The 11,854-nt window shown below is 47.8% G+C and overlaps 4 protein-coding genes across 4 annotated transcripts; 2 read left to right on the top strand and 2 right to left on the bottom strand.

Moving 5' to 3' along the window:
- Positions 1-1,842: 1,842 nt before the first annotated feature.
- A1O9_07783 (uncharacterized protein) lies at positions 1,843-4,017 on the top strand (the record flags this gene model as incomplete). Its single annotated transcript, XM_013403338.1, has 1 exon — positions 1,843-4,017. One exon carries the CDS (start codon positions 1,843-1,845, stop codon positions 4,015-4,017), a length of 2,175 nt encoding a protein of 724 aa, XP_013258792.1.
- An 87-nt stretch (positions 4,018-4,104) lies between these two features.
- On the bottom strand, positions 4,105-5,982 carry A1O9_07782 (uncharacterized protein; the record flags this gene model as incomplete). The annotated part of the gene is made up of 2 exons (XM_013403337.1): positions 4,105-4,240; positions 4,289-5,982. The coding sequence occupies 2 exons, from the start codon at positions 5,980-5,982 to the stop codon at positions 4,105-4,107; spliced, it is 1,830 nt and encodes a 609-aa protein (XP_013258791.1).
- Positions 5,983-6,560: 578 nt separating this feature from the next.
- A1O9_07781 (uncharacterized protein) lies at positions 6,561-7,865 on the bottom strand (the record flags this gene model as incomplete). Its single annotated transcript, XM_013403336.1, has 5 exons — positions 6,561-6,738; positions 6,793-7,147; positions 7,211-7,461; positions 7,529-7,623; positions 7,695-7,865. 5 exons carry the CDS (start codon positions 7,863-7,865, stop codon positions 6,561-6,563), a joined length of 1,050 nt encoding a protein of 349 aa, XP_013258790.1.
- A 783-nt stretch (positions 7,866-8,648) lies between these two features.
- A1O9_07780 (uncharacterized protein) lies at positions 8,649-10,546 on the top strand (the record flags this gene model as incomplete). Its single annotated transcript, XM_013403335.1, has 8 exons — positions 8,649-9,027; positions 9,080-9,161; positions 9,220-9,457; positions 9,539-9,626; positions 9,683-9,740; positions 9,805-10,315; positions 10,376-10,441; positions 10,502-10,546. 8 exons carry the CDS (start codon positions 8,649-8,651, stop codon positions 10,544-10,546), a joined length of 1,467 nt encoding a protein of 488 aa, XP_013258789.1.
- Between the last annotated feature and the right edge of the window lie 1,308 nt (positions 10,547-11,854).

Raw genomic sequence — 11,854 nt, 5'->3', positions numbered from 1 at the left:
CTTTAGAATAATATAAGGGTTTAGCTAGGAATTTAAAGTAATTCGTCTAACTACCGTATAACGAGGATTCTAAAGCTAAGGAGAGAAAAGAAAAGAGAAAATCTATCTACTATACGAATAAAGGAAATACTCCCTAGCTTCTCCTATAGTAGGTTAGTATAGTTTCCTAGGAGATAATCGATAGAGAGGAATTACGTAGCTTCGGCTATATAGTTGTATAGCCTAAAGGTACACTACGAGTAATCGCTCTAGGGCGTACTCTAGAGCTTTATACGGGTTTAACCCGTAATACATCCCTTAGATAGCATCGAATAACTATCGACTCCTCCTAGTCGACGGATATAAAAGTTATACTACGTACGAGTTTATATAGGAATACTATATAAATCGAATCGCCTTAATCTATTTAATACTCTATACGAGTTATATTTTATAGCTACTTAATCTTACTTACTTTTTACTCTTAAAATGTCGATATCGGGACGAAATCGCTAACTTAGCTAGGTTCGACGATGCCTCGGCCGTAAAGAAGAGCAAGTTCCTTAAATTATACGAAAAAGTAAGTAGTAAAGGTCTCTCAATATTACGTATTACTACTGGGTGGAATGTAGCTAGTATTTATCTATAGAATCCTCGTAAAGTTATACGATCTTACTAAGTCCTATAGGATAGTCAAAATAGTTAAATATCGCCGGTAACGCCGCTATTACGAAGGCTAATTCAATGCGTACGAAGTCCTATTCGTACGCCTCTAAATTAGTGTGAAATGCGGTAGGAAACGCATAAAATTTCACAGCGTAAGACCGTCTCTCGATTAATGCGTTTATTACTTAATAAGACTAGTAAATTTCTCGATCGATTATAGTTTAACATTACGCTTAAATCACAACATTTGACTATCCAACGTATACAGCTAAATGAACTTCATGCTACAAGACAACGACGAGTAGCAATCGACTGTAATAAGGTCTTTGCGAGTATCGAGACGATAACATAGGCGAGGCAAGCCATGGAGGCTTTACAGGCAACGACGCGGTCAACATCTCGCTTGCCTACCAGGAATACTACGCAGGATGAACAGTCAAACACTACACTCACCCCGTACATACATCAATTTAGTATTAATGACGTTGTAGAGTAGATAAATACGATTATATGGACTGGTGGCAAAGTGCATTACGTGGGTCATTAATGGGGTGGGTCATTTAATGGGTGCCTGACTTATTGCTGTCCTGAATCGAAAATCACTCGGCAAAGCCGCCCGAATTTTTACCTTTTTAACCACCACTGTAATTACCCGAGGGTGAGTGACATTAGTTTTGGCGGGGTATGCTTTCTTGTCAACACCTTTAACGAGCTATATCTCAACCGATATCTGTAGTATAATAGTATAAACTTGATTGTTTCATACAGTATATCTATATCTAATAGTGTACAGACTTTTAGCATCTACTCTTTTTCTAATAAAAGTGATTAAATGCTTGTAAGACAGAGTCAAAATCAATAGCCCCTAAAACCCATGTCCCCAGCCCTCCTGGAGACCCAGTAAATTAAGCTAGGGCCCCCCGCAAGAGATTCCGAGCCCTGGAAACATTCCTATTTCTTTACCAAATGTAATCTGCCTACGAATGTAGACGAGAGGTCCTGAAGACGAATTGCTCATCATTGCGACAAGCGACAAGTAGATGCCATTATGCTCTAGCCGTGAAGTGCAGCAGCTCTCTACAAATTTTCGCTCCCGCTGCTTCCTTCAGTCATGGACCTCAGTCTGTTTGCAGTGTGGCCCGTATGATCGCCTCCAACGTCAAATCCACCGTTTTTTATCATAAATCGGCCCGCGCAATGGCAGACGACAATTCCAAACAGGCTGCCTGTGATCGATGTCACAGGCGCAAAGCACGCTGCGACAAGGTCCAACCGTCTTGCTCTTCATGCATCAAGGCAGACACTCAGTGCATTTACAGTGCCAAAGACCCAATGATCCGTCGCCAGGACATGGAAAAACTCGAGAGAAGGCTTCGTCAGGTGGAAGCGAAGAACGAGGCTTTAGCGAGCCAGCTACGTGAGGCCAACCTCAGAACGAATACAAGCAGTCCTCTAAATAGCGTGCCATCGACTTCAAGTGGTCAACAAGCAGCAGTCACCAATAGCAGCAGCTCAGGCAGTAACGAAGTGGCAAGCCAAGTCACATTTCTGAGTCTAGGGGCTGGCGGCGAGCGACAATACCTCGGGTCGACGAGCGGACTCCTTCTGGCCAGTCTGCTCCAAGCGGATAACCGTGGAAAAGTTCGAGGCACGCAGGATGATAACTACAATGAAGCCCGCAGATTTGGCTCGGGTGGTCGTGTCGGGACATTGACTTCAGATGTCAATTCTTTGCCGGCTGAAAAGCTTGCCCGGAGTTTGGTTTCGGCATACCTAGCTCACGATCACTTGTGCTATCCATTCCTTCATCCGAGGACGTTGTTAGAGAGCCTCGAATTGATCTATGGCGACAAAACTTTCTACGGGACCCACCCCGTAGAAGCATTTACTCTAGACCTGATCCTCGCCATTGCTACCGCTCAGGTCTCAAAGTTTGATTGGCAAGTGATGCCAGACGCGGAAACACACCATGACCGGGCTATGGGCAGACTGGGCACAGTGCTCAGCCAGGGTGGAAGGGTTGCTTTGCAGGCTCTCCTATTGATGTGCCAATACCGGATCGGAAGTGGTCTTTATGATGCTTCCGCGAGTTTGTGGCACCTGGTTGGTACAGCAGCGAGAATGTGCTTTGAGCTCGGCTTGCATCGTGAGTCTGTCTTCTCTTCCCCTGAAAATGGTGTGGCTGTCATGGACGAAGGCACATTTGAAGATTCCGAAGTCAATAGAAGGTGCTTCTGGTGTGTATTGGCAATGGACAGAATCACGAGCATCACTTTGGGCCGACCGTTGGCCATCCATCTCGACGATTTTGACACGGAATTGCCCCGTTCTGAGGCGCATATCGTGGTCAGCCCAGACAACAGCTTGTCTCCCTTGGAGCCCATTGGGAGTGCTCCATGGCAGCTACGGACAGCAATATTTGTGCTAATTGTGCGCTACCGAGTCATTTGCGGCAAGGTTCTGAGCTCCTTGCACAATGTAATCCGATCCAGAATGAGTGCTGCCTTTGACTACGAAAGCAGGCGCGGGTTTCTGATCGAGGAACTCGAAGCCTGGCGATCAGACACTCTGACGATGCCGTTTGGAGGCTCACTCAGCGACTCTGATCGATCCAGCTTCCGGACGAGAGAATGGTACGATCTCTTGTACCAGAACGCAATTTTGATGCTGTATCGTCCGTCGCCGTCCCTTCACGATGTTCCTCAAACGGCCGAAGCACTACAGCGCATCTTCGACGCCGCTCAAAAGTCCATCGGCATCTATGCATACCTCCACAAGTCACGTCGGATCAATTACTCTTCCATTACACTGCACGCAGCGTTCATCGCGGGGCTGTCATACATTTATGCCGTCCGTTCCCATTTCCAGTCTCGTCGGCGTGACTTGTCGAGCAATATCAGTCTATTGTCACAAAACTCTGCTAGTTGTCTGCCAGCTGATCCCACCATTAACCAAATCGTCAATACCACTCGCGACTGCTCCAATGTCCTTGTCGCAGTCTCCGAGCGCTGGAGCACTGCTCGTAACGCTCACCAAGTATTTGACCGGCTCAGTGACGCCCTCTTGACTGATGTAATTGAGTTTCAAAATCAGTTTCGAAACGCATTTACCCACAGTTCACAATTTGGTGCACCAAATCAGAACCACTCTCATACCATGCCGGATCTTGGAGTCAGTCCCACAATACAACAGCAGTATTTTTCATCTGTTGTACCGAATGTTATGGATTTCAGCTATCAAGACTGTTTCGATGATTTACAAAATCTGTATACAAGTTATGACTTTGCAAATGTCTCGGTGATGCAGGCGTCTCAAGACTGGCTTTTTGAAATCCGATCTCTGGATCAATCCATGGCCGCAGGAGGCCACTGAACCAGTGGGCGTTTTGCAATACACAGTTACTTAAGATACATTCTCGGTGCAGGCAAATGGCTCTGATCTCTTCCCAAGCCTCACATGCTATATGCGACCACGTTCTAAAAATGCAACCGGGATGTCTACATGTTTACTCCTTAAATATTCGCCGATACCCTTGCCAAGTCCATCAATGCGATCAGAAGATGCAATACCACCGGAAAGATTGTCGAGAACTCGACTAAATATGATCAGCGCGTCTGGTCTGGGCAATCAAGATGGTACTTACAAATGAACTGCAAGGATGTTCGGAAATTCCACCCGCTCAACTCTTCGGGACGGGTTGCATTTGAACCAGTCTTGACCAAACAGCAGCTTGATCTTCTCCACGGTTAGGATGGTCTTAAGCCATGGATATTCGTCTTGGTGTCGAACAAAGAAGCCGACGTTTGTGTTATCCGCTTTGTCACCCGATCTTGCATGAACAACGCTGCCAAGTGGTGCCTGCACCATTGCTCCGAGCGAGGCCAGATCAACCGGGTCTTTAGTCTCGTAAGAAGGCCTAAGAGTTGGGTACTCTGCTGTCTTACTTGGGCCTGGGATGTCGATTATCTTTCCCTCTCCTAAGTCAACCTGATGCTGGATCACAGAGAGTGGAACAATCGCCGGAAATATTTCCATAAATGCCTTTGGATCCATTGTCCTGAAGTCAAGGTTCATGTGGTAGCCTGGGTAACTCTGCATTCTCAGAGCATATATTGGAGTTTTGAAGTTGCGGGCAACAATATCCCCTTTTTCTCGGGCTTGCGCGAAAATTCGCAACTGGACAGTCCCTTCCTGCTGGCTATCCGGATTTTTAACTTCGGATCCATACAGCTCAATACTCAGCTTGGTAAATTTATTCTTTCGGAAGATGTGTTCGAGCTGGTTCTTCATCATCCGCGCCTTTGCATCGACGTCAAGTCCGTTGATGAAGAAAGTCGCTTCGGCTTGATATCCTCCTGGCGCTGCGAACATCACTTTAGTGGTTGGTGGAGGTGGAAGGCCGACTATTCCCGTCACTCGAACTCGATTCGGGAGTCCTTCTTCACCCTCAATCTGAATCATAGAGAGATCCGCCACGACATCAGGGTTTAGGTAGAGGTGACCTTGCAGCTCATACAACGTCTGCGCTTTGACTGTTTCGACTGTAACATGGCCGCCTCCTGCCGAAGCTTTGGTGATGACACATCGGCCCTGAGCATCTATTTCGGCAATTGGAAAGGCCAGATCGACCAAGTCATCCAGAAAGTCTTTGAAGCCAGAGAAATTGGCCCCGACGATATAGGCGCCACACTCGATCAAATGCCCTGCAAGCAATGCTCCTGCAAGCTCATCATATTGCTCTTCCATATTCCAGCCGAAATGCCAAGCTGCAGCCCCCATGACAGGAGAAGCATCCGTGCAGCGCCCACATATCACAATGCTGGCGCCTGATTTCAGTGCTTCAACAATGCCTCGACAGCCGATATACGCATTTCCGGAGAACGGTTCTAGCTCCCAGTCATCCAAAGACCGCTCGGTGTGATCCAAGTGAGAGAAATGCAAGACTTCTCGCCGATCTGGATCCTTCAACAGGTCTGAAATGTCGTCGCCAAGCACAGCAGCCACGATTATATGGTCGTGTCCTTTTGCTTTGAGGAGTTCTCGTACTTTCCGGGTTAAAGATTGCGTGTTCAAGGCTCCGGCGTTGGTAACGACTTTGATACCTTTCGCTATGATGTCGTCGATACACTCTTCGACTTGTTCATAGAACCCATGTTCATATCCAAGATCTGGACTCTCTTTCTTGGTTATCGCATTCCAAGCAATGTTCATTTCAGAGAGCCAGTCGCCTGTAATCACGTCTACATTTTCTTCAGCAACCATTCTAGCCATGGCGTTGGGCATGTCGCCCGTTGCACCGGAAACATTTCCAATACGTATAGGGGCTTTGTTGATCATCTCGAGGTCGCCGATTTATTCACCGAATCTCTTTCGGGTGTGACAAAAGTACCTAACAACCAGGCAAGAAGTTCGACTGGCTACCCTTCGTGAGGTTTCACGATATGATCCTCGTCACACGTGAGCACGAGCACACCGCCAAATTGTATCCCGGTTTCTGCCTAGCTCTCAATGTCTTGCACGTGTCCACTTAGACATGCCTTTGCAAGGGCTTTTTAGGCCTGGACCCACCATCGGTGTCACCGCCGAAGCACTAACAAATTCCATCTTTCCGCCTCATTTGGTCGGGACCAGGAAGGGAGACCAAGCAACCAAACATTACATGTTCAGAACATCATTTATCGTTCTCCCTTCCCTCGGAAATCATTGGCTGAGTGTGTGATTTGCAACAGAACTCCCCGAGACCACGTGGGGATGACCCGAGCCTCTAACTTCTATAGATCCACAGGTGCCTTCTAAGTGAACAAATAATACACAGACGAGGTCATTCTGAATGGCTACTTTATCAATGAGGCGAATAAAAAAATACATACACGAAAGTACGTTCTTCCATCACCCGGTTGTATTTCTTCCACCTCTCACGGCTTCAGAATGACTTTTCTGGCAAGCTGCCTCTCAAAGATCTCATACCCATGAGCCGCTTCTGATAATGGGAGGCGATGCGTGACCATGCTAGCAAGCTTCTCTTTATTCGCTGCTACCACTTCCATCGCCTCGTTAAAGACTGTTCTCACGGGTGCCCGGCCAAAATTGATGCTGAAAATATTAGCTTGAGATTCTACGGGCGTTGTCAGGGGAATGACGGCTCACTTCAAATTCTTCTGGTAGCATTCAAGCGCTGTGAATGGGAGGTCCCCCTGGTGAAAACCGATAGACGACAGAACGCCACAAGGCCGGAGAAGATCGAATGCTGATCTCAGTGCTGCATTGTTTCCAACAACTTCAATGACTGCGTCTGCGCCACGACCTTGCGTCGCGTCCAAAATTCTCGCTTGTACGTCGTCCCGACCCAGCTTGAGCGGAAGACCACCGAGTTTCGCCGCCTGGTCCAATCTATCGTCGATGCTATCGACAACGTAGATAGTCCTCACCCCTTTGGACCGCGCCGTCAAGATGGCACAGAGTCCTACCGGGCCACACCCAAGGCACACGAAGACCGCGTTTGCTAGTGATTGCGTCTTTGACAATCCATCACTGTTTGGGAAATTGACGTCAGCGTAATGAGTACCATTCGCCAGATCTGCCGAGCGGAAACATTCGATGGCTCTCATCGCGCCGTAGTATCCCGTGGGAAAGATATCGCACATCATAATCAAGAGTTCGTCATCGATACCATCTGGCGTCGATTTCAATGTGCCGTCCGCAAGTGGTACCCGAACGTACTCCGCCTGACCTCCAGCCAAACCCTGTGAGCCAAATGGTGCCAGTCCCTCGGGACATCTATTGCTGTAGCCATGCTGACAAAACCAGCAGGACATGCTGGAATCAAGTCAGATGATGGGAACTTTGGATGACACAAGCTAGGAAGTCTAGAGATGAAACTCACCAAACCGGAGAAAACGTACAAACTACCTTTTGACCAACGTTGAAATTTTGTACCTCTGATCCTACCTCTTCGATAAATCCTACAAATTCGTGACCCTATAAAAATTGAAAAACCATTCGGTCAGAAAGGACCACCGGGCAGAAATATGAAGTCGTTCTGTTCTTACCATAATATGCCCTGTCGCCGTTTTCTGATGACCTCGATACATATGCAGCTCCGAGCCGCAAATACCTGCCGAGGTCACCTTGACAATAGCATCCGCAGGATCTATGAGAGCGGGCTTTGGGCGTTTTTCGATGTCTATCTTCCGCGGTCCGTTGAATATTACGGCATTCATTTTAGAATCTTGGTGCTGTGCAAGTTGTTCAATGTGTTTTCTAACGATGATATCCGAAAATCGAACTATTCTTCAAGGTTTCTGGGAATCCAAGTGTTGCAACAAGAAGTTCTGCTAGATGGCACTACTTCCACTAGAGTGATCTCTCCATTTGGAAACCAAGTCATCGTCCAGATAAGTTGGATTTAGCGGCGTGAAGGCCCGCTATTGGAGTGAAGACTAAAGTACGCTCGACCTCCACCGGCTTCCGGCAGCATGGACCTCTGAGAGCATGGTAATGAGACGATGCTCCAGACGCTGGCTTTACCGAAGATCCGCGCCCTGAAAACTGCATCTCGGCTTTTCTGGAAGATCGACGGTTCATTGAGAAGCGAGTTGGAAACAAATGCTGTCATAACGGTGCGGAGACCGACGCCGTGGGGCTGGCGGTCAGATGCCCGAGCAACTCGGGGGAAAATCTACAAGTCCAAGCTCGGATAGTCCGATGAGTGCGCACCGCTCAAGGATCAATTGGTGTCCGTGTCCGTGACCCTTATCAATGACACGACACTGAGTGGGCTTACGAAAGTTCACTCCTTAGTTGCGGAGTAGTCCAATGACACTTGTAAGCCGTCCTCAAACTCTACCAGATGGGACAAGTTGAGTGTTGGCTTTGGTCGACGACAGCTTATACCTCAATGTCTCTACAAGGCTTGTTCATAAACAACCTTTCACACATTTTCAAATTCTCTTTGGGACAAAATTTCTCGAAAGTCAACTGTTCCACCCACGTGTATACTGATGATGGCAACAGCAAAACAGGAGGCACCAAGCCCAAAGGACTTGACTAAGTTCTACATCGATGGCCAATATGTCAGGCCGATATCCAAGCAAACATATGTCCTGCACAATCCCAAAGATGGCACCGTCGTTGCCGATGCAGTGCCTATCGGCGGTCCAGAGGATGTCAACGCCGCAGTAGCAGCTGCAGAAGCCGCCTTCAGAGGGCCTTGGAGCATGTTCACGGCCGCACAAAAGTCTGAATGTCTCCGTCGCCTCGCCGACATTTTAGAAGACAGGATGGTCGATATTTTGACGTTAGATTCACTCACAACTGGGAATCCTGTTTCTTTGATCCCTTCACGCGAGAAGGCGTACATCAAGAACAATTTGTTATACTACTGTAAGTAGATCCTCGATCTGGCCGGGATATCTTTCCGTTAAATGTCGATCAGCTGGATGGACGGACAAGCAAAAGGGGGACTACTACCCTGCAGACGACGGATTTGTGAAACTGGTACGGCATGAGCCTTTGGGGTGAGTCCTCCGTTGTCTGGGTATCCTTACGAGGCAAGAAACTAAATATTCGAGGTAGCGTGTGCGTTGGGATAAACCCATACAACTCACCAGTCGCATCCTTCATTATCAAAGCCGCCCCCTGTCTAGCCACTGGCAACGTGTTGATAATCAAGCCCTCAGAAAAAAGCCCGCTCGGATCGCTGGCACTCGCTCCAATGTTTGAGGAAGCCGGATTTCCCAAGGGTGTGGTCCAGGTTGTGACTGGAGACGGACGGACTGGAGCGCTTTTTGCGAAGCATATGCGCGTACGGAAGGTAGGCAAAGCACTATTCCCACACACTAGCTACGCCCTAGCAATCGATATCAACAATACTGACCCACCGCATGATGTAAAGGTCAGTTTCACTGGCAGTGTTGCGACGGGCAAGAAAATCCAGATAGCCGCCGCAGAAAGTAATCTTAAAAGAGTCACCCTTGAGCTTGGTAAGTGACCCAACTCCAGGACGGTCCTAGAAGGTAGATATTTATCTAGATCACAGGCGGTAAGAGTCCGGCTGTAGTCTTCGAAGATGCAAATATCGAAAATGCTCTCATTTGGTAAGCACTGAGCAGTATTAGCCTGGACGAGTATGACATCCGACGCTGACAGAACTAATAACAGGACAGTCAATGGAATTCTAGCGCGATCGGGTCAAGTTTGCGTAGCCGCATCCCGAGTTTACGTCCAAAAAACCATCGCCCAACAATTCATTGACAGATATTGCAAAAGAATGAAAGAAGCCGCCCCGCGGCTCGGTGACCCTCAGGACCCCGAGACGACACTTGGGCCCCTCGCCGACGCAAGTAGCTTTGCCAAAGTCGAAGCGATGATCGAAAATGGTAAAACAGAAGCCGAATTGGTCGTTGGCGGTGCCAGGTACGGCGATGCCGGCTGCTTCATGGAGCCAACCGTATTTCTTAACCCCCGGCCTGACGCAGAGATCTATAAGAACGAAGTCTTTGGACCGGTGGCTGTCATCAAGACTTTTGAAAGCGAGGAAGAAGTGGTTGAACTGGCCAATGATACCGAGTTTGGGTTGATGGCCGGTGTTTTCACGAAGGACATCACTCGCGCGTTAAGGGTGTCGAGCAATATCGACTCAGGTGTTTGTGGGATTAATTGTATCTCTTACGTGCGGAATCTCCCTTCTCTTTCACGAAAAACATATCGGCTGAAGCTTGCGACTTTGCAGATGAACATCCAGGCACCTTTTGGAGGAAAGAAGTCATCAGGCATAGGGAGAGAATTTGGTGAATATGTGAGTGTCCACTGTTGGATTGACATCAGATGGGATGATTGCTGAAATTCTATCACCCAGGCTCTTCGTTCGTTCACGGAACCAAAAACAGTCTTGATCAAGTAAGTTATATCAAATAACTGTATAATTTTGATTCACTGTCGGCCAAATAGCATGAACGCATAAACCAGGGTGATAGAAAGACTGCGGAATTGAGCAATTTTTCAAGTCCTTGGGTTCTGATCGGGCAGCGGTCTAGGCTGCAGCACAAAGGCTGAACATACCTATTAAAATTCACGTCATCTTGGATAAATGTCGGCTTGTTGAGAAGTGTCAGCTTGGATAAAGCTATGTTTCATGGTTCGAAATAGAAATGTGGACGGGTCGGGATCGAATCCACGGAGTCATTGCCCTTGTCACCGCAGCCTCACCTAATCCCTGAGAGCCAAGCGTCGAAAGAAATGCTCCAACTCCAAGAGCGATCAATCAAATACTGAGTAAGTGTGTTCATCTTCTAGTCAGAGGCCATTCTCGTCCATCTAAGAAAGTGCACACTGCACACGCAACACACCAGTGATGTTTGAGTATCATCGCTTTGCATTTGCAGAGATTTTCCGTTGCTTTAACACTTGCAAGTAATGTCTGCACACCTTTCACTCTAGTGTTCAGGATTCTTTTTGAACATTCCTTAAAAATAGCTCCTGGCAGTACCGAAAATGGCTCTCTATGTGGACATAGAATATCAAGCAATCTATGGAGACAAATTCCCCAGCATCGAGATCCGACAATCTCTCATTAAATCCAAGTCGTCTCCGTTATTCAATGACAACTCCTTTAAGAAAAAGACAACCTGTTCAGATATTTCAACCAGTTAACGCCAGAGCGAGTTCCTCGGGCAGCAAAAAGCAACAGATAGGACCCGTGCGTCTGTTGGAGCGAACGGGAGACCTACTGTTCCAATCTATTCGTATTCATTTAGGATTCATGCCCAAATACCCAGCTTTTGCGTCTGGCCAAGCTCAGTGACAAGGTGGAGCAGCTCGAATAAGCCACACGAAAACACATGAGGAGCTTTGCATGAACCATTCATTTTACACCCCGTTCACCCGCGTCAACATTGTTGATTCCCGAGGCTCTGGTTTCGCCCTTGCATAGCCAGCATCTGGACATCCAATCCCAAGTCTCGGGATGCACGCCGAAGGACGCGGTCCCTGGGGCCGAAGAGTGGGTCAGTGTCTTACGACGCTCATTCGGCTCACCACGGCGTGTCAACCATGTGGCACACATGGCCAATGCATTATTGACGTCTGAGAAGTTGGTCAAATTTTCAAGTCAAATGTGCGGAGCTAGTTCAGGATGCGGGATTTTTGACTAGCTTGTTCTAGGATGCATTTCTTCGGTGCGTATCAGGGTAACCACGTTTTCCCGTACAGA

Source organism: Exophiala aquamarina, assembly GCF_000709125.1.
Source record: "Exophiala aquamarina CBS 119918 chromosome Unknown aczIA-supercont1.6, whole genome shotgun sequence".
NCBI classification, from domain to species: Eukaryota; Fungi; Ascomycota; class Eurotiomycetes; order Chaetothyriales; family Herpotrichiellaceae; genus Exophiala; species Exophiala aquamarina.
The sequence above is the reverse complement of the archived record's forward strand: the minus strand, read 5'-3'. Positions and strand labels throughout refer to the sequence as shown.